The sequence below is a fragment of the Porites lutea genome, chromosome 5, assembly GCF_958299795.1.
Source record: "Porites lutea chromosome 5, jaPorLute2.1, whole genome shotgun sequence".
Lineage (NCBI taxonomy): Eukaryota > Metazoa > Cnidaria > Anthozoa > Scleractinia > Poritidae > Porites > Porites lutea.
Genome location: NC_133205.1, coordinates 2,141,271 through 2,167,500, shown reverse-complemented (window position 1 = coordinate 2,167,500; position 26,230 = coordinate 2,141,271). Strand labels below are relative to the sequence as shown.

General features: G+C 39.3%; 4 protein-coding genes across 4 annotated transcripts in view; all 4 read right to left on the bottom strand.

Annotated features, from left to right (window-relative positions):
* Positions 1-3,564, bottom strand: part of LOC140936462 (protein usf-like) — a 5,036-nt gene extending 1,472 nt beyond the window's left edge. Inside the window, exons 1-2 of the mRNA XM_073385938.1 lie at positions 3,434-3,564; positions 1-351 (exon numbers count right to left, since the gene is read on the bottom strand). The exon at positions 1-351 is cut by the window's left edge and continues 1,472 nt beyond it. Of these exons, the coding sequence (XP_073242039.1) occupies positions 1-351; positions 3,434-3,503 (421 nt within the window). The 5' untranslated portion in view covers positions 3,504-3,564. The remainder of the gene's footprint in view (positions 352-3,433) is intronic.
* Positions 3,565-6,278: 2,714 nt separating this feature from the next.
* Positions 6,279-9,898, bottom strand: LOC140936446 (uncharacterized). Its single transcript, XM_073385922.1, has 2 exons — positions 9,198-9,898; positions 6,279-6,896 (listed from the first exon to the last, which is right to left on the bottom strand). Exons 1-2 carry the CDS (start codon positions 9,876-9,878, stop codon positions 6,753-6,755), a joined length of 825 nt encoding a protein of 274 aa, XP_073242023.1. The 5' UTR covers positions 9,879-9,898; the 3' UTR covers positions 6,279-6,752.
* A 2,890-nt stretch (positions 9,899-12,788) lies between these two features.
* LOC140936449 (uncharacterized) lies at positions 12,789-16,188 on the bottom strand. Its single transcript, XM_073385925.1, has 2 exons — positions 15,490-16,188; positions 12,789-13,831 (listed from the first exon to the last, which is right to left on the bottom strand). Exons 1-2 carry the CDS (start codon positions 16,165-16,167, stop codon positions 13,709-13,711), a joined length of 801 nt encoding a protein of 266 aa, XP_073242026.1. The 5' UTR covers positions 16,168-16,188; the 3' UTR covers positions 12,789-13,708.
* Positions 16,189-20,690: 4,502 nt separating this feature from the next.
* LOC140936448 (uncharacterized) lies at positions 20,691-24,221 on the bottom strand. The gene is made up of 2 exons (XM_073385924.1): positions 23,542-24,221; positions 20,691-22,932 (listed from the first exon to the last, which is right to left on the bottom strand). Exons 1-2 carry the CDS (start codon positions 24,190-24,192, stop codon positions 22,783-22,785), a joined length of 801 nt encoding a protein of 266 aa, XP_073242025.1. The 5' UTR covers positions 24,193-24,221; the 3' UTR covers positions 20,691-22,782.
* Positions 24,222-26,230: the final 2,009 nt, after the last annotated feature.

Here is a 26,230-nt window from a genome sequence, read left to right as displayed (position 1 = left end):
CTACCATCCTTCCTAATGCCAAATCACAAATTTCCTTGGTGTAATTTGGATTAGTAGGATTAGTGAAGGCATGGCCGGTATCATACATGTGCAGCTCATAATTCACTCCTGCGGCATCAAACTTCTCTGCAAGGGCCTTAGCATCTTTTGGAGAAGAGAACCCTTCTAGTGTATCTTTACTACCAAAGTGGGCTTGCACTGGTGCTTTGATCTTGCCCACATCACAGAGGTCGGAACTGGGAATGCCGTAAAATGGAGCAGCAGCTGAAATCTCTTCAGGAAGTAGTGCAGCAGCAGCTAAAGCAAGGGCCCCACCCATACAGAAGCCAGTCACACCCACTTTCTTACAACCTGACAAAATAACAAATAATTGCAGGGTTAGTTTCTAAGCATAGGATATGTTCACAGTATACCGCTAGCCTTTGTGCTGCCATGAATATCATACTGGGTAGGGCTTCTGTTCACACGCTCACAAATATTGTTGTGGTGGTGTGATAAGTCTGAGATGGAACAAGGCTACCCTAGTCTGATCTCTAGAGCAGAGAGTCACATATCAGTTAGGTGTTCACACACTGACTACACTGCCGGAGGTTAGCTAAAAAGCTAAAAGCTAACCGGTATAGTTAGAACATAGCCTTACACTAAGTATGGGGCTGCATCAGTGGCAACCTGCTGGCAGAGCCTTTCTTTCAGTTGCTCACGACGATATTTCGTTTTTGGCATACCTAACAAAGACTGCATTAATCGAGTAGGATCTTTGTTGAGCATATGTGTTGCTTATTGCCATAAGGATACAGTTTGGAACCCAATCCTAATAGCTGTGCCCTTGGCACAGTGGGTTTAGTTAAGACCATCAGACTATCAATAAATGGATGCTTGCATTTGAAAAACCAGTTTGATGACAGAAGGCAAGATTGACTTATCCAGAAATTGAGGCTGTGGCAAATTCAGAAGCTTTACACCATTCAGCCAGATCAGCCTCCTTTTCTCTTCTCAACCAACAAGAAGACAAAAGCAGGCTCTGAATGCAGGGTGCATCAGTGGAGGACTGAAATACAAAACTTTTGGGTTTTGTCAACTGAGTTGATAAATTACAGGTGTCCATTGACTGCTGTATATATACTGAAAAGGAGGATCAGATGGGCTGGTGCTCAAAAAAATAATTAGTTTTACAAATCAGGCAAACTTCCAAAAGGTCTCTATGGGCTGGTCATTTATTACCTGAGATGGGGCCGGAACCAGGGCCAGGGTCGGCCATTTTGCTGGGGGGTCATTTTCAGATTAGGGAGCATTACCTTGGGGGGCATTTTAATAATTTCATGAAAGTAGTACAGAGCAGTAACAAGCGTTAATTGAAATTGAATGTAACATCTGTAAATAGCAAACACTGATCTTATAAACATAACTGTAGATAAAGCATGTGGTGAACTTTTGGCCCAATTTGTAGCCTGCAGAACAGGTGTTGTTTTTTTCATGTTTTTTAGGCGAGAGAGGGCATGCACTTCAGCGCCGTAGCTAGTATGAGGCCAACCGAGGCACTCGCCTCGGTAAAATTTTGACGAATTTCGCCGATCATTTTTATTTTACATAAGCGATCATCGGATATTTTTAACGCATCATGATATTACAAAGAATTCAGCAATTCAGTCAATATACTATGAAAAAATTACCATATCATCAATCTCAAGGGGCTACGTACGTTAACCCAAATTTTTTTTGAACAAATACTGATCAGAACCATTGGCGAGGTTAACGGTCACCCAGATTATGTAGCTTGTTTCTGATTATTGCTTTTTAAATTCCACTTAAATTAACTCGAAAAAAAGTTTTACGAAAGTCCCAGAAAACACTGCAAATCGCATTTCCGAGAGACTAAAGTTCAAAATTTCTCGGGGGGGGGGGGGGGGGGGGGGCATGCCCCCGAACCCCCCTAGCAACTCCCGCCTGCCTCGGTTGGCCGTTTGGTCTGGCTACGGCACTGCACTTCTCCCTGAAAACGCGAAAAAATAACCCTTATTCTGCAAGTTACACAATTTATAGCTAGAATATACCTGTGGGGGCTCACTTTCACCATAGTTAAAATTTATGGGGGGTCACTTCTAAATAGCCAGGATGAATTAGGGGGTTGGGTTTGAAAATCTAAGTTTACTCAAAATGGTGCACCTCCCTCACAGGTAATAAGCAGTCATCCCCCCCCCCTCCTAGTAAAACACCCATCATGCTGGTAACCAGTGAGTGAGGACTGTATTCATTATTGGGAAGACCTTAGATAACAATGACCTCAACCAGGTTGTGGTGTCCAGCGGTTTTAGTGAAAACAAGGGTTTGGGTGGGTGCTCAGTCTTGCAGGCTCAAGGAAACCTAGTCTTGGCAGGCCTGTAGGGAGGTGGGTGTGAAGGATGCCCTTGCACCACCCCATAGGCACCAGAGGTCCACTTTTTTATTGATCAGTGACTTAAAAAAAGTGAAGTAGGAATATTGTGAAGTGAAATTGAAAATGCTGTTAAAGAAGTCACAAGCCTGACTCACTTTTTCCAAAAAACATGTTTTAGCCTTCGTTAAGTATAAAAAGGGGATTTGGTGTGCCTACAAGACACTTTTTCATTGCTCAATAAAAATCCCTTTTGTGTTTGTTTGCCACGCTTTTCTGCAAAGTCAGGTTGGATCTGAATTGTTTTTTTACCAGTTGCACGGCAAGTATGAGAACTCCCGTCAGCTTTGACATGCTGAACCCAGTTCTCTATGTTGCTTGGAGGATATTAAAACTCCTATTAAAGCTACACTGTGTGACTCTTTGTGGAGAAAAGTTTTTTTAGGTCAACATTTTTTCTTGTTGAAAGTATATAAGTTTCACCACACCATCTTAGTTTTAATTGCATTTCCAGCCATTTCAGGGGGCTTTTAAAATTCAAAAAGTTTTCACAGGAGCATGTCCCTGGACTCACGCTAACGTGTTCCAGGTGAGCCCCCCCCCCCCCCCCCCCAAGTTGCAAACTTGCTGGGCAATTCAGTCTCAGACAACCAAAGCTTCTCCCCCTTAAGAGATATGCCCCACCAGCCTTATTTGGTCTGTCTCCTAGTTGGATTGCACCTACCCCGTAAAAAACCTCGCTATGGGCCTGCTCGGTCATTCTTATTTAAGGATTTTCTCATTATTGAACATTCTGTCGGCGAATACTAATCCTAAACACACCCTCCCACTCCCTAAGTAGGGAAAATATCCGTTTTGAACCACTGCAGTTTCAAAACAAAGCTTGGAGTTATTGGATGGACCTCCCCTCATCTTAACAAAAAAGGGGTCATCTTCAGGATTTTGCAGCATTCCGGGTCAGCCCAAAGTTGCAACACCTACGTATACTATACACTCCCTCGAATTGCGTGACCCCGATTAACTATTAAGGAGTTTATCTTTAAGCTTATATATTGGACCAACCTTTCTCCTTCAAATATTTCGCAGCCCCAGCGATATCTTGCACTGCGCCTGACCAGTCCAAATCAGACATGTAGTGGCCCGCGGTTTCATGATCCGTCGCTATTTTTCCCCGGTACAAGTCGGGAACAAGAGTTACAGCTTCGTCTATGATCACCTGATTTATACACCGTATTCACAAATGGCGGACACGCGGGAAAAAACTGGTGCCTAGTCATGAAAGCGAGGCGTTGGAGGATAAACAAAAATTTCAAATGAAGACTTTCAGTGAACTTCCAGAGTGTTTAGCACGGATTCCACCTAAAATAACTTTGTACGGACTTCTTTTTAAATACAGTTACGTGGGATGTCTTCTGCTCTTAATGTTTAGTAATGATTTGCTGTTTGCAATCAAAAGGGACGAGTATATCTGCAAGGAAACAGGATGATTTTGTAGGTTTCCGAAGCATCAGAAGCAGGACACGACAAGTGGGCGATGGCTTGAGAAAAGCGGCAAACATGTTGGCCCAGCTTCACACTGTAACCGAATACGAAAGCCAGATCACTACAATTCTGTAAAACAGAAATAAAAACAGATATTGGTGGCGAGAAAAAGAGAAATAAGCGACGGATATATGGCCACTGAAAACAGGTCAAGCTGAGAGCGGGTGAAAGATTCATTCACGAGGCTCATTCATTCATGTTAGTGACATCTTATACATATCTATGTATATATGTATGTCTGTATTTACAACTTCCTTTGGATCATATTAATTCGGTCGCTTTGGAGCGAATTGTTAGAGGTACGTTGGCAGAGCTTAGCAAAAATCTCATGATTTCGTTGTCATTGCGAAATAATTAAAAATAATTTTATCAAAATTAGAAGCTGTAGTGTGTGAATCTTATGGCTTGCTATTTGCCTGGTCTCCTTTAGGGCATTATCTCAGAGAGCTCTTGGTAAAAAAAAGTGGTATAAAGCTTACATTTTACGAGGTTAAACTTTTAAGGCAATGTTTGTGTCAGGACTGAACATGGCAAGCTTCTGTTTTGAATAATTAAATTCGAGTCTGGATCCGTTTAAGAAGACCATCATTTTATTTATTTATGTATTCTTCAACTTTAAAATATAATGGAACATAAAGTTAAAACTCTTAACAGCCAACGATAAGAAATACGAAATTAGTCGCTGAAATGATGTGTCTGGCTTACCGAGTCTGCCGAGTAACAAGTTGAAATTTTGAGCGTACTCCACTCGATCGCTCCTGCATTTATAATAAAAAAAATAGTTATAATTGATGTCCTTCGTTGATAAAAACCAGAGAATAACGTCCTGGCAAACAAAAATCAAACATAACTTCATCGAAACCTCAGTCACCTCTTCTTTCCTGTCTTCCTTTTTTCCATCTCCACTTGAACTGTTTTGTTCAACGGCAGACGTCTCTTGCGTTAACAAGTAGGCCATGTATCTGTCGCTTATTTCTTTTTTCTTGCCACCAAGATTTGTTTATATTTCTGTTTCACCGAATTACAGTGAGCTGGCTTTCGTACTCGGTTTCAATGTGAAGTTTGGGCCAACATGTTTGCCGCTTTTCTCCAGTCATCGTCCACCTGTCGAGCTTCTGATGCTTCGGAAACCGACTCGAAAACCTACAAAATCATCCTGTTTCCTTGCAGATATACGCGTCCCTTTTGATTGCAAACAGCAAGTCATTACTAAACATTAAAAGCAGAAGACATCCCACGTAACTGTATTTAAAAAGAAGTCCGTACAAAGTTATTTTAGGTGGAATCCGTGCTAAACACTCTGGAAGTTCACTGAAAGTCTTCATTTGAAATTTTTGTTTATCCTCCAACGCCTCGCTTTCATGACTAGGCACCAGTTTTTTCCCGCGTGTCCGCCATTTGTGAATACGGTGTATGCCCCACCACTCCTGCAGAACCAAGGATGAGAGGCAACGAAAGGCTGGGTGTTTGGGCTGGGTGTAACATGGGCACTAGTTTTTAGTCTCCCCTTCTTAGTTCTGGTTTGGGACAGTGAAAGGTGGCTCGTACCAGTTTTCACCTTTTTGAGGGTTTTATTTTCGAAAGGAAAGGACAAAAAAGCAAACAAAAGCCAAAATAGTACCTTTGTAGACTTGGATTATACAATGACTGTAAATAATTCTCAGCGCTATTTCTTCTAGCAGTTGTCATGGCAACATATCGTAAAAATTATTTTATTAGGCCTACTTTTCAGCTTCCAGCACTGATAACCTAGAAAACCAAACCTCGACCCCCACTTGTTTTCGGACGATAGCTTTTAGCATTTGAAAGGAAAATGGACATTGATTAATAAAAAACCGATTGTAACAGTGGAAAATGGGACATTTGCGCTCAGAGGAAATTTTCTTCTGTATAGTTTTTTAACTTTTTTACATTTCTTTGGCGTTCCCTCTCATCTCTAATAAAATATTAAAGCAATAAAAAAGGGGATAACCGTACTTGTTTTCGACTTGTATAATACTTCGAGATTTCAAAAATGTCCACGCTTCCGTTTTCAACCAACAAAATCGACTAATTAAGGGCCTGTTTACATGGAGTGGGGGACCCCGGTCTAGTGGGGTTGGTTTGTTTTGTTTTCACACTCTGGGGGACACAAAACAAAAAGGAACCTACCCCACTAGACCGGGGTCCCCCACTCCATGTAAACAGGGTCTAAAGCTGTGTTCTTCGCTTTTAACTGGACACTACTACACGATAGCCGTGGACTGGGGTATAATTAACGTTACCTAAACCACAAAATGTAGCCAAGAAGGTAAGATCAATGGATTGTGGTTATCAGGGATACAGTAAAATCCTTATTTAACTATTAGTAAGTATTTTCAAGAAAAAATAAATCAAAACCGACAGTAACTTTATAATTTATTGTAAAGTCAACTTTGATGTAACAGCTTGTGACTATTTCTCTTTTTTTCTTATCCACTGCTGCTTTCTTTATTTCTTCCTCTCTTTCTTTAATCGGTTGTTTATGCTGGTGCTAAATGATGACATCATCTCACACACTGAATAATTCAAGACAAAATGAGGGCGTGCTAAAGAACATCCATTCATAAACCGTGCTGTTGATGTCCAGCAAATATTCTATATGCTATACAGTCAGGATATTCGTTACTGACTGAAGTGCATAAATACCGCCCGTCTGAGAAGGTAAGTATATATAGCTATTGTTTACAAGAAAAATTCAGTACTCTCTTATAGTCTAACTACACTAAAACCTCAATCAGTAAATTAATTAAGAAGCTGAAGGATGGTATTATTGCCAACCGTAGAACCGTAGAACCGTAGAACCGAACTTGAACTGATCTTACAAGAAATAACCAGAACGTTTTAGGTGTTGAACCAGCTCTGCCATCTGCTTCTCCCAATTCGAGCTGCCATTTTCTGACACTGGATGCTTCTGACGATGGATGAAATTGTATCGTTCTTCCACATAGACGCAGAATTCATCCTAAGGAAAAAACATAAAGATTATATTTATCAAGAGTAGTATCTTTACAGATGAACGTAAACAAAAATCTAAGTTCCGTACCCAGTCATAACGGGACCAAAGACGGCTGAATCTTCTCCCCCTTTTTGGCTTTTTTGTTGTGTGACAAACTTTGTTTGAAAAAAAAAGAAAAGAAAATTGTCTTAAATTTATAAGAAGATGGTTTGTTGGTTCGTCTTCAGTGTCACTTAAGTAATTTAAAAACCCATCCATTAATGAGTAGTCGTCGAGGAGAAGGAGAACAATAATGGAAGTAGAAGATGCAGACAGGGTACTGATATATCAGCCGTCTCTATTCACAGGTATACTAACTCACCTACTTTAGTTCAAGCCCTAACATCTTTTTTCCCATGACGAACGCTTTAGACTTAAGAATTGGTGTTTAATTTTTCATATGCTGATAGTGAATATTTCATGTGTCCTCTAGGGGAATTTCTCCAGTCTCGTGGGCCAGTATTTCGCGGGGTATTTTTTTGGCGATTTCAATAGGCGAATAATTATGAAAAAAGGGCATTTAATTTCTCGATTCAAGGGTCTTGGCAAGTTTCTCTACTTTATTTTTAGTTTTCAAAAAGTCTGACCTGTATATAAACTGGAGGGAGCAAAACCGCATATTTCAAAAATTAACTTTTAAGGTAAACTGGGAGTTTTTCCAAATTGACGTACTACTTTATTTCACCACCGTGAGAAGATACGAAATGGAACTTACCAGTAAACGTGTGATTTGTCGATATACTTCCTGTATATATTGTTGTTGTTACATGTTAACAATTTTTTTCGGCGGATTTGAATTTTCTTTATGGGTATTAAATTTCGCTAGGATTTTTTATTTTTTAACAATCGCCAAAAACACGAATTTAAAGACTAAAGATTAAAGGTATATTAAACGAAGCAGACTTTTTGTTACCCAAAACCCCCTGCAGTCCGATTACTCATGCCACGTGCTTGTGGACAAGCTTCCAGAACTCGAATAGTATTTTATGTTGACAACTTTAACTCTTTCTCTGCTAATCCTTTACAATATAAAATCGCAAACTGATTTTTGTTTGCCTTCGAAATCGGGAGGCTATGCTAACTTTGATAGAAATATGCCTTCTTCACCAATCGACACAACCTTTGCTAGAATGCAAGGCCAAAAGGTGTCTTCTAAACATGTGATAAAAAACCGTGAATAATATGGACGCAAATATACTGCATTCTAAATTGTTTGTCACAATTTAAGCTTTAAGATATCAAAAAAGGCATTTTTCTTTCGCTTGAAGGAAAAATAGTTGTACCTACCAAAAAGGCTAGTTGGTTTTGCACTGATAAGATCATGACTCGCGTCAGGGTTTACAGCCTTCGAATCTGTCAGTCCAACTGGGCGTTTACTCGTGCAAACATCTTTTTATGGCTTTTAAAACGACATAAAGGTAACCGACTAACGCAGGCCTTGTTTGTCGAAAAAAGAGCGCAACTTAACTATTGGAAGCAGTTGGGGACACGAACTGTAAGCGAGTAAATTGTGAGAGTATCGCGTGGCTTGTCGTGACTTACGAAGTAAAGGAAGCTTTGCATTGGAATATCGATAAACATCAGTCACCTAAGCTGTACTTGCCCTAACCGTTTTCTTGGTACTCAAAGGATACTAAAAGGTTGTATTTGGACAATTTCTATAGCTTTTGAATAGTAAATCCTTTGCATCGTTTGAGGAGACAAAGGTCCGCCATTTTTAAGAGTCATGTATTCGCCCGAAAGTTAAGAAAGCAATACTGAAAAACGGTTACCCTCAGTTGGTGTTTTCTTTGAAGTTAAAGGTAATTTTAGATTCGCATCTTCTATATTAAGTTAAATCCAATTATATAACGCGATAGTGCCGTAAAATTAATTTGGGAAAAAAATACGCTAGTGCCTTGGGGTGCCACAGTTCGTGCTAGCCCAAGAGATCGACTCTAAATTTCAAAGTGCATATATGCCTAGACTGTTGCCTTGTCGTTATGGCACAGTTTACAGATAAAAGTAACAGTGTTTGTAAAGCTAAAATGGATAATTTTCAACAGAACATTCGAAAGCAGTGTTTGTAGCTTTTACAGACCAGCCTTCTAGCCACTGACAACGTGTTTGTCAAAACTGAATACGGAAACTCCATGAAATACTCATTCGATTGATTGCTGTTGATTTCTACTCGAAAGGGTCGTATGACATTGATTCAAGAAATACAATCCTTCTCATGTACGTTGCTGAACGAAAAATGCATTTATCGTAGCCTTAAGTTATTCTTACCCAATTCATTCCAAGCTTAAACATCCGAGAAGAGAGCTTCTTAGCTGCGGTGAAACACAAGTCTGGAGCGTTTGGCTTTCCACCATGTTCCGCTTCTTTTAACATGTTCGCGGTGATTAATTCTCCAGAAACTAAGAACAACAAAGTCAGTTTACTCCATGGTTCAGACAGCTGCCGTTCAGTTTCCTCTTCTAAATCGTTTAGTACACTTTTGAACTCTTTTTCCGCCTCCATGAACTTGTTAATGGTGTCGCTGATATCGAATTCATCTTCACAAATAGCCCTCATGAGAAACATCAGATGATTAGCTACCTCTACCATTGATTCGAAGGAAGAATAAGACCATTGCGAACTTTGTCTCATTTTCCCATATAAGTGAAGGAGAACTGCGAAGTTTCTGTTGACTTCAAATTCCGTCAAGTCCTTCGCAAGATCCAATCTTTGAACTAAAAGCAACCCTTCTTTGAGGAAGCTGACATCTTTCCATGAAAGTTTCCCTGCGTATTCTAACGACCTGAAGAGTGCCAAAGGCTCGGTGTCTTCCTTTTCGATAACCTCGTCGTAATAGAAGAGAAGTTCTTCTGTCTGAAACTTTTTCAGCTTGTGCGATATCTGAAGGAGAGCAGACCTATACCCGAGTTTAAGCTTTTCAGTCATGGCGTTTAAATTCAACGTAGACATGATGGCCTCATCAGCAGACAGCGAACACGAATTGAAATATTAATATACATTCACTGAATTATAAGTAACGCCAAAAATGGGCAATGGGGTGACGTTGGCCGGTCGGTCAATGTGTCAGTCATGCATGGATGTGCGCATCGATTCTGAACTTGAGCTAGTGATTCAGCATATTTTTTGTTTGCCACGACGCTGTCCTGACGCCTTTATATCGTTGACATGAATTCTGAACCTCGGGTTCAGCCAGCTTGGATAAAAACTCAATTGTAAATATATTAATAGCTGTCGTTCAGAGCTGACGTTGGAGACCAGACGAATGCATGACTGACCTTTTATACCCTAACTTTAACATAACAAATAAGACAAACGGCTAATCAACAGTAGCCACTTTGTTAATGAAAAAAAGTATCTTTTTATTGATCACTCTTAATGCTTAGCCCTCGAGGAGCTTAACTCAAGAGACTGGCGGTTCATTCTCTCTTTTTGCCATGGGTTGCAATGGCCTCCTCCGCAGGCAGCGATCGAGAGATCAAGTGGGAGAATGGGGATAGAACGGGGAGTGACATGGATGCTAGCCAAATAAAAGGTGGTGACCTTCTGCGCATGTTGGCTCGCGCATATAGATCCAATATTTTTAATTTTACACGATGGTGGGGGAATTTTGAGAGACAAAAGCCGCTCAACTGGACCTACAATAGTCTGTTAGTTTGTCGAAAGAAAATGGCGTTAGAAAAACTTATCTAGGATATTTCTCCTTCTGAACCCTCCCGTACCAGCAAACAACGTATTTATAGTTTTCCTCCTCATAAAATTTTCAGCCGCAAAGTTTTTTTGAAGCCTCCAACCTACGCACATGTTTAGTATTAATGTAGCGGGCGATCGATTGCAAAAACTAAAATCAACCGTTAAACATCTTTTAAACTTTGTAGTATGTGTCTGGCCTGGGTAGACCAATTTTGAGCTGGTTTTGTGTCGTACAAGGATAAAAGAATAAGCAAACTTCATAGAAAGCCTACAAAAAAATTCTTCCTATTCACAAAGTTTAATGATGATTAATTCGATCGTGCGAGATCAAAACTGTAGAAAGGCTTTGTAAAAATGATATTTTCACATACGAATGTTAGAGTTTTGATTAAAACGTTAAGGCATTCGCACTTAATTGTTTCGGCTACTCTTGAAATTGTCAGAAAATTTTACCACAGCCTTCAATTTATGTATGAAAGCTTAAGCTTATGTGTGGATGTACTGCGTGATCATTATCTTTCTTTGTGTCAAACAAGGATAATAGAATTAGCAAACTGATAAGTTGTCTGACGAAAACCCCCAGAGTACCCTGGGTCACGTCACCAGTCCAAAGGGTGAAGGACGCGGTCGACACTCTTCAATATTTTTTTCCTTTTCTCGTCGTCAGACTCCATGCTGTCAGTGTAACCAGAGTTGCCTGCCGACAAGGCTAGGTTTCAAGTATATGTTCGTGAATTGTTCGACAAGAGCTTATTTACAACATACCAAGCTAAGGTCTATTATGATGTCTATTATTAGCGTGCCAACACTTTCAAAATGAAGTACGCATGGCAGGTTAGGAACATTTAATTCTGCATGTATAAATGAATAACCACAGTTTCTGACTAAGCTGTTAAATTCTTCTTTGCTGACGTTTCCCCAACACGATATTGAAACGGAGAGCAATCGAGAATCATTCCAAGCATATTACAGGGTTTGTACCGTGTTCTGTTAACATCAAAAATTCTAATATTGTTGGCATTCCAATATGTCATATTATATGATGTGTTGGAAGTTTTCATGTGAACAAAATTTCGATTCGGTTCCTTTCTCTTTGCCAAAGCCTTCAACATTTTTCCCGAATAGACACCGATTTACTGCAGGAACTCTACCGTGCCAAGAAACCCCTTCGTTACGGTATAAATACACATATCACGGATTAGAAACTGGCAAGGAGTTAGTGCAGGCCGAGATTATTGCTATAAAAGAGAGTTATCGACATGGTCAAAAAAAACATTTGGGGGCAATTTTAGAACTTGCTCATCATTTGGTCTTACAAAATGAATGGAATATTAAAATTATATTTTCCGAACAAAAATACAAAAAATTAAGGGAGGTAGCGTGGCCGAATGGCCAATGAGTCGGCCCAAACTCAGGCGGTCCATCGTGCGAGCTCCTATTTGTACTCCGACCACTAGCTGGATCGATGTATCTACGTAGTTTGTCCCGAGTTAGTCAGTTCTAGATGGTTTCAAATCAATTGAGTGAAGTACCTGTTAACTAGATGGAAAAGTTAAGTGTGCTTTCACTGCTTAAAGCTTTATAACTAAAATTCATAGAGGGGCCATATAAATAAACAGAACCTAAGAAGAATAAACATAAGGCTTTCAAGTAAACTTGAAAACCTCGTCCGTTAGTCTTTCTCAATTCAAATAGGAAAAGGAAAAGTTAAATAACCGTGTAACATGCTCTAGTCCCACTGACTATACACAAACAAAGAATATTATAAACAACCATCCGTGAAGGCAAATTTAAAAAAGTCACATCCTTGATTAGTAATTGATAAAATTAAGTATTACTATATTATTTATATCAGAAAACACGCTTGGTGCTTTCATTTTATGAGCTACATCGTACTAGGAGTCTACCATTGACAGTAACTTTATTCTATTGCAGCAGCTTTGCTGTGCACTACGTGCACTTCCGCGCTATAAAAAAGCTTTAAAATTCAAATTAGGACATAATAAATGGACAGAACAGGAGATTTTCATTTAAAAATGAAAACAGAATTCTTAAGCAATATTATTTTCTGCTCCACGAGACAATAATAACAGGGTTCCATTAATGCTCTAATCCCTTTGACTACATTCTCCAAGAATATTTATATTAACAACAATAAAGTGCAGGCAATTTTAAGACATGGGTTGTATCTTTTATTGATAAATGATAATATTTTACAACTCTTTAATTCCAGAAAACTCCTCCATTTGGGGGCTTTCAATTTATGAGATATGGGGGGTCCGCCATAGTCATGGTATTGTTGGATTTTTTGTTGTTGTTCCGCTATATATGTCGTTTGTTTTCCTGTTTCATTTTTTCTTTTGAATGAGTAATATTTTGATCTTTTGCTTGTTTGTTATTTTCTTTCTTTTCTCCTGTTTTTACTCTTTTTTTTTTTTTCGATTTTTTCTTTTTTTTCTTATTAAATGTCCTTTAACGTAACAACCTTCTCTTGATAAGTGGTTCCATTTGATTTTTTCCCTTTCTCCTGTTTTCACTTTCAGTTATATATTTTTTCTTAGCTGATATCAGGTTTCAGTATCAGGTAATAATGACAATAATCCCCTCCTCCTTTCACCTGGGCTTGGGACCAGCAGGATATACATCGTTAATGCTCGAATTAGCCCGACCCTGGGGAGCTCATTTTATCTTTCAAGTCGAGATGGGGCGCTAAATTGAAGAGGGACGCTTGTTCGAAGAGGGGGTCAGAAAGGCTCATTCCAGCATTTACGATTGTTGATCCTGGCGGAGTTGCATCTCGCATAATAGTACCGTATTTACTCGATCAAACTACGCATATTGAAGCAAAATTGTCAATAAACGCCGACCTCGCTTAAACGCTCACCCTATCCGACGAATGTGGCGTTATTTGAGGATTATAAGAAAGGGCTCGGTACAACGCAGTAATCTACACCACCCACACCATCAACTCTGTTTTACAATGATTTACCATAATTGTTCTCAGGGAAGGTCAGAAAGGTGATTTTGAAATAAAGGACACCCCTGAATAAACGGCGTTTTGGAAATGAGTAAATACGGTGAGATACGTCTTATATGAACAAAGACGTCTTCATCAGCCGGTGAACCACGTCGGCGATGTCTTCAGCAGACACTGAATCTTGTTGAGGGAAGACCGATTTGTATCTGTCCTCTATATATTCACAGAAAAGTTCCTGAAAAGATAAATTCATAAACCATTTTTAATTTAAAGTCCTATGCTCAGTTTTCCGCTTGCCTCCCATCAACGTACATTATTATTAAGCAGTTTTTAAAAAATGCACAATAAAATAGAAGAGAATTAAGAGAAAAGAATAGACTGTGCTTTATCAGAAGCATTTATGAGTCGCTTTACAAACAAGAATTAATTTTACAACTATCCTTGGCTAAGAACATCATTCCTTAGTAACAACAACAAATCTATTAGTAATAATGAAATCACCAAAATATTACCATGGAGTTACTCTTATTGTTGAACTAAAGTTTCCACAAATCTCTTAGTTCTAATTCCGGGTGGATGGAAAATCTTCAGTCTCCTTAAAGTATGCGAGTCTGCTGTACGGATTTGGTAACGACGTGCGAATCTGATTGGAAGGGTTTTAAAAAACTGATTGGAAAAGTTGTTTGGTAAGTTGTCCGTAATGGGTCCTGATCTGATTTTTGTGTAGTTTTGAACAAATTATACGCGGCAATATTTAGTCTATAAGTTAAACTTATAAATAAATCTTCTGATTAGGTTAATAATAATTAAGCTGCATTTCATTCCGTTACCTGAAGCATTAAGTTCACTGTTACTGGTTTGGGATTACCTAGTCCACAAGTTTTTCAAAATATTTTGGTAATGCACCTTCTACCAGAGTTTTTTCTTCATTTACAATATTTCCACGTTCCAAACATTCTAATCATTTCTTCAAAACATCTACTAGGCAGTTTCAAAATATGATCTGGTGTTATGTTCTCGCAGGTATTTCTCAAAAAGTGGTCGGTTAATCCACTCTGATATTTTTTTCGTATTGTGCCTATAACTTTTAGCAAGAGTTAGAAAGAATGAGGGGCTCTCCTCTCGCTCTCCCTTGTTTTATTTTTATTTTTTGCCAGTATTCTATAGAGTTCCGAAGTGTGACGTCATAGGAAATGAAATTTGTGAAATTATGGGATTTGTTAAGATATTCTGAAAGAACAACGTCCAAGACGCCTACTCGCCAAAAATTAGCAATTCGGGGCCGATTGTCTCTGAGAAATTAGCCCAGTTATGCTCTGATGACTCCATACAAATCCTTCTAAATCTTACCTGGTTCCTAATCTTATGAACCGAGCCACATTTAGAAGGATTTGTATGTCACAGCATAACTGGGCTAATATGTCAGAGACAATTTCCCCGAATGGCTAATTTTTGGCGAGTAGGCGTCTTGGACGTTGTTTTTTTAGAATATCTTAACAAATCCCATAATTTCACAACTTTCATTTTTATGACGTCATCACTTCGGAACTCTATTCCGTCTTCGCATATAACACAACCCCTTCGCCATTTTCTAGAGTTCTGCACTACCAAAACACGGATGAAATAACTGCAAACATCTTCCAAATGTTGTTAGCACCATCTGGTTATGACGGATTAGCCGGGGCAATAAAGCCAATCAGAAATGGGGAAATATTTTGAATTAATAATAATTTGCATTATGATTGTTTTCAAGAGGGATACATGATATCGCTAACACTATGGACGTAAACTGAGGTCCTTTTCTATAAAATATGGTCTGAAGTAACTTGAAACGATTTCCCGTTATTCTCGGCTACAGACAAAGAAAATAACGATATCTATTTGCAAACTTACACACGTCATTCCCTGTTCCCGCATTCGACAGTAAAGCTCATCAGCGGCGCTCCTACACATTTTAATGATGTCTTTAGACATAAGACGACGTTCTTCGCTCATTCTAAAGGCTTCAGCGACAGTTTCACCAGCAATAACAACTGTAAATGTAAGTTGATTCAAAGGATCCAGATGTTCGTGTTCGATTACCGCATCGAACTCGCCTATGACTTTCTTGATACTCTTTCTAGATTCCAGCAATGATTTTAAGGTGCCGTTTGGAGAAATTCCGTTCGTTGTCGTCCTTGTGAGATTCGCAGCTGCCTGTTCGACTGAACTGAGGTAACAAGAAGATTCCTCAAAGCCCTGCCGTTTTCTTGCATAGATATATAAGAGAGTAAACAGATCTCTCTTGTTTTCAAATTCAGTCAAGATATCGACAAGGTCCATTCGCCCTACTGCACGCAAACCGTCCTTTAGTAAACACACGTCTTCCCAAGATATCATTTTGTCATCTTCTAATGAACGAAAAAGTTCCAGGGTTTCATTACCTTCAGGGCATTTCGTGTAGTAGAAGTGAAGATTTTTTTTCTGAACCTCAGTCAAATTGCTGTTGATCACAAGAAGAACTTTTCTGTATTCATATTCCTGTCGTCCAAGTTCGTTGGTAAAAACGGTCGATGATTGTGATGTTGACATTATGGCGGACCCCAAAATGAAAGCCTTTCCTCTCCCTTTATACCCTGGAACTTTAATAGCAACCAAATTTGGGCAATGCGATGACGTAAGGTTGCTAATTCGGTTACCACGTGATAAAGCGTTGACCCATCATGCACATTCTCATTATACCTTAAAGGTCAAATGAACCAAAAAATTGAAATATTTTCTTTTGCCGCTTTGCCTTCATCAAACACTAAAAAGAACATCCTAAGTGAGATTTGGGTAAAGATTTTTCTTCCCAAGCCTTTATAGAAAGATAAAAGATCAAATTCCGAGCATTTCCGAAGACTTCACGAGTTTGTTTCTAAAATGGCCGCGTGATAGACTGGAGACTACGTGACGTCAATGTTGGTCTTTCAGGGCGGAAAAAAGTTCTGCGCAAGCTTCTGAGCCCTTCTTCTGCAGCCTCCTCCTCAGGCGCTTCGTTTTTCGCATGGCAGAGGCGAGCGCGAAACGAGTGACTGGTGATGAACCGCAAGGGACCATGGGAAGGGTAGAGACGGCAGTTGTCTCCTTCCCGCCTTCCTTTGCGCGCACATTTTCATCAAAAGAGAGACGTCTGGGTACGGGGCAGATCACGCAAATCACGCGTACGAGTTACGTGAAACAGAGTTGTGGTACATCCCTTGTATCTTTTGTGAACAAGGGAGTGTAGAAGGCGGGACAGTGGTTCATCGGTGCATGCAACATGTTAGGTGGTCAAAAGGCTGAGCCACTGGATATAATCGGAGAGGCGGGGTAAGGGGGACGGGTGCCAGCCTGTCCGCAGGATTTCGGCAGTTTTTCCTAGTTAATCGACGAGGTTCTATTCCGTTTTAAGCGAATAGTGATATTTTTAAACCAACATTATTTAAGGACATTTTTTAAATAGTACTCCCACCCGGCCAGAAAAAGGAGAACAAAACAAAAAGTATATAACGAACATGTGTTACAGAAAGATATTGCCTGTCGGCTGAGCATTCATTAATTCTCAGACCTATTCCTCGACTAGGCAATTTGTCTTGGGTCGGAAGGTGGGGAATTGTGACCTCCTTTCCACAATCACCTCCTTCGTTAACTCGACTGAGATTTTAACATCAAAGACATGACAATATAATGGCACTTACAGTTTTCCCAGCAGTTCAAAATTGCCTTTGTTACATATGCTCACGTGACGTACTAAGGTCATTTTAACGTGACGTAATCATCCTTTGAATTCACATAGTGCCCAAATGTTTAACAAATTAATCAAACTCCATGGAAAATGTTTAAGTAACCTCCAAGAAAAGACTTTGAAATTTTTGCCCAAAGGTCAAAATGTGGTTAAAAAAACTTAACATCCAATTTTAGGGCTGGTTAGTTTGGGGGTATTGACGTCACAGGAAATTTTTCCTGTTGTTTCCTTTTCCTTCAGCATCGATCCAGCGATAATCAAACCACTGGGAGAGGCTACAGAGTGGTACGTTTCAGTAAACCTGCACGTCTGCCTGGAATAGCAGATTGAACGAAGGCCCAATAAGTGATGAGGGGTCCGTTTGTCGCAGTTATCATATTGAAGGATACTTTAAATGAAGAAATGGGCGGACGCATTGTTTAACGCTAAGGAAGGTGGGCAAGCTTTTAACCGATAAAACCTTTATCATTAAGATGTTAACAATCACAAGGTTGAGAGATTGGGCTAATAAAAAAGAACATAAACTCTATTAGTATTAATATCACTTTGGAGGGCATTGAGAAAATAAAAACTGAAAAAAATGACAACAGAACAGTCTGAACAATCACGCGAGCATTTACAAGTTGAATGGCTTTTATTTTTCCCTCAATGAAAATCACAGTATTTTTTCTGTAGACTGATTTATTACTGCTTATGAAAAATAAATCGTGTCTATTTTTCATGCAACTGCCTTGCGCGTTTATGGTGTCTATATTTTAGAAAAAAGCGGTAAAATGCACAAAAAAGATATAACTTCAAAAAAAAAAAGGGGAAAAAAGATTTCGTTAAGAAAATGGGTTCCCTTGTCGAACAATAAAATGGGTTGCTTTTAAAAACGGTTGAGAATTGAACAGTACACGGCCAAACCGCGTCTCAATTTTAAACCGGGTGAATTATTTCAAGATACAAATTTAAGGAAATGTTTTAATTGTTCCTTTTTTTATGGCTGCCCTTTTGTCTGGTCTCTCCCCATTGATCTTTCCGGCTTGGTTGCACCTGCCAGAGGCTAAGCCTCTGCCGGCTGAGTTCGCAGGATCACAGAGACACACAAGCCCCTCCACCACATCAAGGTAGCAGTCCATGAGAGGGGGTCCTTTATGTAATAATGATATAAATGTAATAATGTAATCCCAATATAATAACCATATTAACGATAAACTACACTCAAACCCTCCCCCCCCCCCCCCACCACAGCAAGGTGGCAGTCCATGAGAGGGGAAGTAAGGAGGACTGGATTTCCCTCTCGGGAGTAAGTATTATTGCTAATTAGCGTAGTATCATATAATTCTTGGTCTCATAGACAAAGGATTGATAGAATCACTTGTGTCTGTCGTTTAAGCTATTTTATCCTTCTCGAAGCGGCTGCCACCATCTACAGAGGTGGGTTGATGGTAAACTGTCCTGTACCACTCTTTGACATGGTAGCAGAAATTTTCCTACAAAATATAGTAATCACAAATTTAATAGGCCTCGTATATCTTAATTAACAAAAAGAAAAAGTCCGAAATTATGCACTCGATGAGTTGTTGTCTTGGAGGGTGGGAGAGGTTGGGTCTGGATTCGTCAGGTGGCGCCACAGATATTAACCACAGATACGATATGGGCGGTAATGCAAGCGTTGTTCAGTTTAATTTAGGCTATGTTCAACTATACAGGCCGGATAGCTTTTGCGCCGCCACGAAAATCATATCCGAGAGGGCTTCTGTACAGTACATTTTAATCCTCCAACAAGCAATCATGTTACACGGAGTTGCATTGGCGACTACACGGTCCACCAATGCAGCAAAACCACTCTTATCTCGCGAAGACCTCTTTGATTGCTCACACAAGAACGGTGATTTCGGCGCGATTTCTGTAACAGGGCGAAGCTCCGCCTCGTCGGTCTTGAAAGTGGAGCGTTACATATCGCCGGATAGGTTTTGTGCCGTGCAGTGTGAACAGCTATTTGGCCTGTCACTGAAGTAAATAAGTAGGAGCGAGGCCTGGAACCCACTGAGACGGAGGTAAATATTCAGGAGTGAGGACTGGAATTTAGTACACTGAAGGCTGGTTTTCGGAGTCGGAGTCGGAGACTTAATCCGCCAGAAGCGTAGAACTTTACGACTTAGTGAAAACAGCGTTCCGCTGATTCCGCTTACTACTCCGACGTTTACGATTAAGGGAAAACTAGGTTGTCAGAGTCACAAGCAGAAGCGGATGAACTAAACCAATCAGTTTGTTAAAAGTTTCTTAATCTGCAAAAAGAGTAGCTTTATATTCATGTCTCAGTTCGTCAGTAACAAGTTCTGTCACAGTGTTCGCTGACATATATAAGGCGATGCTGCATATAATCTGTGTTGACGGACGCGAAATTTAGCTTTTATATACCCGTGAATCATAATCACCACCAAATTAGGGCAACACGATGACGCAGGCCGCAATTAGTCCGCAGGCCTTCTTGGTCAATGCATTTTGGTGACTTATCCAAGACAAACGGCCGGCCCGGAAACAAAAACTCGCTTGGACCAAGAGACCCGAAACGCATAGGCCGCGCGCAGAATAAAAAGGCCTATAGGGATTCGGCAATTCAAGCAAATAGAACTATTCCCCCCCCAACCCTCGATCCTCATGCAAGGCTGGTGCAAAGTTCTTCGCGTCTCATAGTATACAGCTATTTCGAGAAAGGTTGTCGGAAAAAATGTGCACGCGACAATCCCGAGAGGTAATATGGGATATGATCAATACGCTGCTCCTGACAAGTCTGTTATGTAGCTGTCGAACCTACTTTTCTTGTTTTCCTTTAACACAAGCAAACTCATATTTCCACGGCCTCTCGTGCCATTTTTTCAAATTTCTTTGAAGAACAGTGAGCTCAAAACCTTACACAATACCTATCGGGATTGTCTCGGGCACTTTTTCCGACAACCTTTCTCGAAATAGCTGTATACCAACAATATTCAGAACTCCCCCTTCCTTTCGGGGGAAAGTTGGATATAATATTATTTTTAAAATCTCTTTGAATGAATAATAATGGAATGAAAAAAGGGATCGGGATCGGAGAGACTCGCTCGTTTATCAGGGCTCGCTTCGCCCCTTGCTTCTCGCCGGTAGCCTAGTTCGCTGCATCTGAAAGCCCTTTTCATGCGTTGAGAATGTGAGAAGGAAAGTAAATATTTCCGCAACTCTTCCCTACCCCGAGACCAGAGTTTGACTAGAGAGCTTTCTCTTGGCATACAGAGTTATGACTTTACACTGGCATTTTTGCTAACACTGAAGCATGAAGGCGATTTACAAGTGTAGTGACAAACAACAAATTAAAGACACTTGAAAATCATCGTCACATCCTTTATTGACTGCATCTGCTCGTAGAGCAATTTTATACTAACGACAATCCTGGTTTTGTTTATTTGTTTTTTGGTTAGGTTTATACCATGTTGTGCAAATCTAAGCCGCCAAAGATTTGCAGTTGTTGTGTTTATTCCTTAATTGTAACTTCTCTTGTTGTACTTGGGTTTGACTGTTAATTTCATTTTTCTTCATATTTTTTTTCATAGTTGCTTCCGAACGCTTTGAGGTCATAATTTTCCAATCCTTTTCTACTTAAAAATTTTCTTCACTCCTGCTATATTACCATTCAGAACAAGGATTTATACTTCATACTGCATACCTCATAACTAATTCAAACGCTAAATACTCGATCACGCTGCATACTTGCATCATACCCTATTCGAATTCAGTCATCCTATTACTCAGTAAAAGCTGAGTTCACCTAGCTAACAAAATTAACATCAGTGTACGAAATCCTTGGACCAAATGTACTTAGATTGGAAAATGACATCTTCCTCGCGTTCAGCATATATGTTTTTCGATTTTTTGGGGGTATTTTCTGGTTTATATAAATTCTGTAACATTCCGTTCTTCGCTGTCTGGTTTATAAAAATTCCGTAACATTCTGTACTTCGCCCTTCATAGTTTAACATTCTGTACTTCATACAAATTTTAACATTCTGTAATTCATGGTTTAACATCCTGTCCTTCATGGTTTAACACTCTGTACTTCATGGTTTAACATTCTGTACTTCGTTTAACATCCTGTCCTTCATGGTTTAACATTCTGTACTTCATTTAACATCCTGTCCTTCATGGTTTATCATTCTGTGCTTCATGGTTTAACATTCTGTACTTCGTTTAACATCTTGTACTTCATGGTTTAACATTCTGTACTTCATGGTTTAACACTCTGTACTTCATGGTTTAACATTCTGTACTTCATAAAAATTTTAACATTCTGTACTTCGTTTAACATCCTGTCCTTCATGGTTTAACATTCTGTACTTCATAAAAATTTTAACATTCTGTACTTCATTTAACATCCTGTCCTTCATGGTTTAACATTCTGTGCTTCATGGTTTAACATTCTGTACTTCGTTTAACATCTTGTACTTCATGGTTTAACATTCTGTACTTCATATAAATTTTAACATCCTGTCCTTCATGGTTTAACATTCTGTACTGCATGGTTTAACATTCTGTACTTCATAAAAATTTTAACATTCTGTACTTCGTTTAACATCCTGTCCTTCATAAAAATTTTAACATTCTGTACTTCATTTAACATCCTGTCCTTCACGGTTTTTAACACTCTGTACTTCATGGTTTGACATTCTGTACTTCGTTTAACATCTTGTACTTCATGGTTTAACATTCTGTACTTCATGGTTTAACATTCTGTACTTCATAACAATTTTAACATTCTGTACTTCATGGTTTAACACTCTGTACTTCATGGTTTAACATTCTGTACTTCATAAAAATTTTAACATTCTGTACTTCGTTGAACATCCTGTCCTTCATGGTTTAACATTCTGTACTTCATGGTTTAACGTTCTGTACTTCATATAAATTTTAACATTCTGTAATTCATGGTTTAACATCCTGTCCTTCATGGTTTAACATTTTGTACTTCATGGTTTAAAACTCCGTACTCGTGGTTTTAATTACATTTCTGTAACATTTGTACTTTATAGCTGTCAATCTGTAAACCTCTACCCTGCTAACAGACTCTGTCGTGAACTAACAAACACATAACCAAACTATTCGAAAACAAAAAAAGAAAGAAGTCGATACGAGTCTGCGGAAATGGGAAAGAAAAAGAACGAACATAATACTGAAGAAAATGAGGTCACTTATACCAAAACTTCTCGTTCAACCGTCACGAAACACAAACCAAAAAACCCGAAAAAAAAAAAGCCTTCAGTTAGAAACGATGGAAACAAAACCAAAAAGGTACTAAACCATCGAACTGAACAAAAAAAACGAAATCGGAACGAAATCGTGACTAATGTCAGCTCGCATGTAAAGACTAGCAGAATCACAGACTCCCATGACCCGCAAACCCGCAATCGAAAACATGAAAACAACAATTAACTATTCACTGTAAAGAAGATTGTCTCTGAAAGACGTTCAACAATTTCCGCTCTCTGTCTTTGCACGAACAAGGTAGGGTTGGACTCCAAATGCCGTCGATGGTAAACCGAGTTATACCTTTTCCTCACTTGGTCGCAAAACTCTTTCTGCAGAACAAAAACAAATTCAAGTCCAAATTACTTAAACACAGTATTCGAAAGCTAGGGTGAAGTCTGGCAATCAATTCCAAATTAAGTCGGCTCCAGCAATACAGGCTCCTGAAGTTGCAAGAACACATGCTCGTTAAGAAGTGATAAGTTCAGCTCAAAACAAACTACGGTACTTATCTTTTAAGCTTTATTTCAAGAAAACGTTCTACCTGAGAAGAGACAATTACTGACAGTATTTTGGGCCTTTCACATTGAATGTACAATTTTCCTGTCGCTGTTTCGCACAATTGAAGTTTCGGCAAGGAATTGACATGTATCGCCTCGTTTTTCAACTGAGTTTAAGAAATAAAATCATTATGTCTGTCCTTTGGATTGAAATTCAAACCTCTTTTACAGAGGTAAATTGTATGATTTATTTTGTTTTTGTAGAAGCTCGGCAACTTCCGCTTTCGTTTTTATTCGGCCCTCGATATCTGTCTACTTGATCAGTATCAATCAAAGAGAACTGAAGAGCTTCGGGAGTAAGATAAGGGGTTTACTGTATTTATTGGCTATAAAGCATTAAACTGAAAAGGACTATATACTAATTCAATACATTTAACTTACCCAACTTCCCAATTCTATCATTCTTGGACAGAGTTCATCTGCTGCGGTGGAACACAACTCCATAACAGGTTCCGAGCGCACTTCGCTAGCTGAAGCAATGGCTAAGAGTTCTCCTGCGATAACAACCAGCATCATAAACTCATTCCACGAAAACGTTTGCTCTCTACAGTCTATCTCCTCTTCAAAATTAACTAATGCATTTCTTATTTCCTTGCTCGAATTCACCGAGGTAATTATGTTGACGATATCAATGTTGTCTTGAACCATATCCATAAGTCTCGTTAAATATCCAGCTACTCTTCTCACGTTGTGGGAACAACAAGTGAAGTCCAGACCTTGCCTCTTCCTTGCATAAAAATCCAGAAGTATGGTAAGATCTCTTTTATTTTCATATTCTGTCAGTGTTTCTACAATATCCAATCTTCGAATTTCACGCATTAAATACTTTAAGTAGTCAACATCTTTCCACGAAATCAATCTTTCATGTTCTAAACGTCGAAAAATAACTAAAGTTTTAGTATCACTAATCGATATACGTTCCGTACATAAGCTGTAAATCTTTTGTATATCTTTCCGAGTCATATCTTCGGAAATATGTAGTAAAATATGTTTAAAATTTTGTCGTAGTTGTTCTGTCAATGTCATTAGCATGGCGGTTAAAAAAAAATGGATGGGGAAAGGATACACTTAAATATTAATAGACATGACGTGTACAGTCATGCAAAATAGTTGTCATGCAAAACAGTCGCCAAACGTCATAGATACCTCTACAAGTCCTACACACCTCGGCGGGGCAGACTGAATGTTTTTGCATGAAAGTTTATTATACCCTCATGGAGTTAGGTCAGAGGGAGCTTCAGCATGACATGGACGCTACACCAGTTCTACCACAGTTAGTAGAAAAAACAGCACATGGTCTGGTCTACCAGTAATCCAGACGTCTCTCTCTCGATGAAAATTTGCGCGCAAATAAAGGCGGGAAGGACGAGTCGCCTCTCTTTATTCTCCTTCCTATGGTTCCTTGCGCTTTGCCACCAGTCACTCTCTTGTCACTCCAGTTTTGCGCTCTCCTCTGTGCGAAAAAAGAAGTGCCTGAGGAGGGGGTTGGCACATCGTCACTAACCGCAGCGTCTTCAAACGAAATCTCTTAAGAAACATTTCTATAAGATAGGCAAAACACCGTCACCTTACTCTGAACGCCATCTTAGAAATTTCGTGCACACTGCCAGTAACTGACTCCGCAAAAACTTCAACAAAGGCAGCCCAAAGGAATTCTTCAAGGAAACTTTGCCTGCTTTCATACCCCCCTCCCCCCCCCGGGCAATCCCGCGTTGGCCTCGTTCTTTTTGCGTTTTTGAAAAGGCAAAAAAGAATTTGATCACTATCAAGTCATCTTGCAATGATTCGTAAATACTGTTAGAGTTCTTTTCTACTATAAGTTGGGGAATTGGCAGATTTAAAGCTCAACGTTTCTTCACAGGCGGGGTGGCAATATTTCTCTTAAACGATTAACTATTATAGCTTGCAAAAGGAGTGAAACTATGATTTGACATGGTTAACATTTTGCATGTAAAACATCAAACTTAAGCGCATATGCCACTGAAAGGCATGTACTGTACCCTTGGCATAATTGCCGTAGGACAATCGAGGGCGCCTTGAGTCACCCATGGCTGGAGACTGATACCCTTACGTGTGCATTTCACACGCACCTATCAATCACATATAACAGTTTCCTTTCCAGCCTTTCTGATTCTGTTGAAATCACTTCGTGTCTATATTATTCTAAAACACAATATTCCTTAGACTTATTATTAAATATCACATGAAAGCAGGATGTGCTTGATTCAACACCTTTCTATTACAGACGGTCATACAAATCTTACCTCTGTAATACGAACACTTCTGTTATGTGGACACCTTGCTCTGACTGTTTCAGCATGTCTCTGTCAAGGAGGCTTGGCTGTACTTGCGGCATTTCATGTCATCTGCTCAACCACTATATAAGACAATGCCTTTGATTTTTCTTATCATCAAATTGGAAATCCTCAAGAGTATTGACTGTGTAATGAAAAGTCACGACAAAGATAAGGACACACCCCCAAACTAATTACCTTTGTCAGTCTACCAAAGTGAGTACTTACAGTGTAGTTACAATAACATTCCAGAAACATTTATGACATTCACAGTTTCTGAGTGTGACAGTCACTTTCGATGGTTTCATGAATCTGGAAATATCTATCAAAACATATCTATCACAGAGAGGCATCATTTCCCTTTGGATCCCTCTCCTCCTTCCACCCAACAAAAAAAGTAACATACGAATAAAACAAATAAATAAACAAAAAAGTAAAAAAGTCAATAAAAATACCCTAAAAAAATAAAGGCTTTTCAATACTTTACCTTAGCCCTCATCTTCCAAGGGGGCGACAGATTAGTCAGAATTCCTCACTCGCCATTGGTAAGGTAATGAGACTATGGGAAATGCAGTGTAATGAGAAAGAAACCAACTTGGATACTCAGAAATGTCTACCCCCTGCCAGTCCCCTGGAAGAGGGGGGGTATGCTCTCTATTACGGCCTATACAGGGATATGGCTTTTGACCTAGACTCCATCCTAAACAGGGTATATAAATTTGTGCAAGTCTGTCCTAAACAGGGTACATACGTTTGTGTGTGTCTGTCCTAATTAA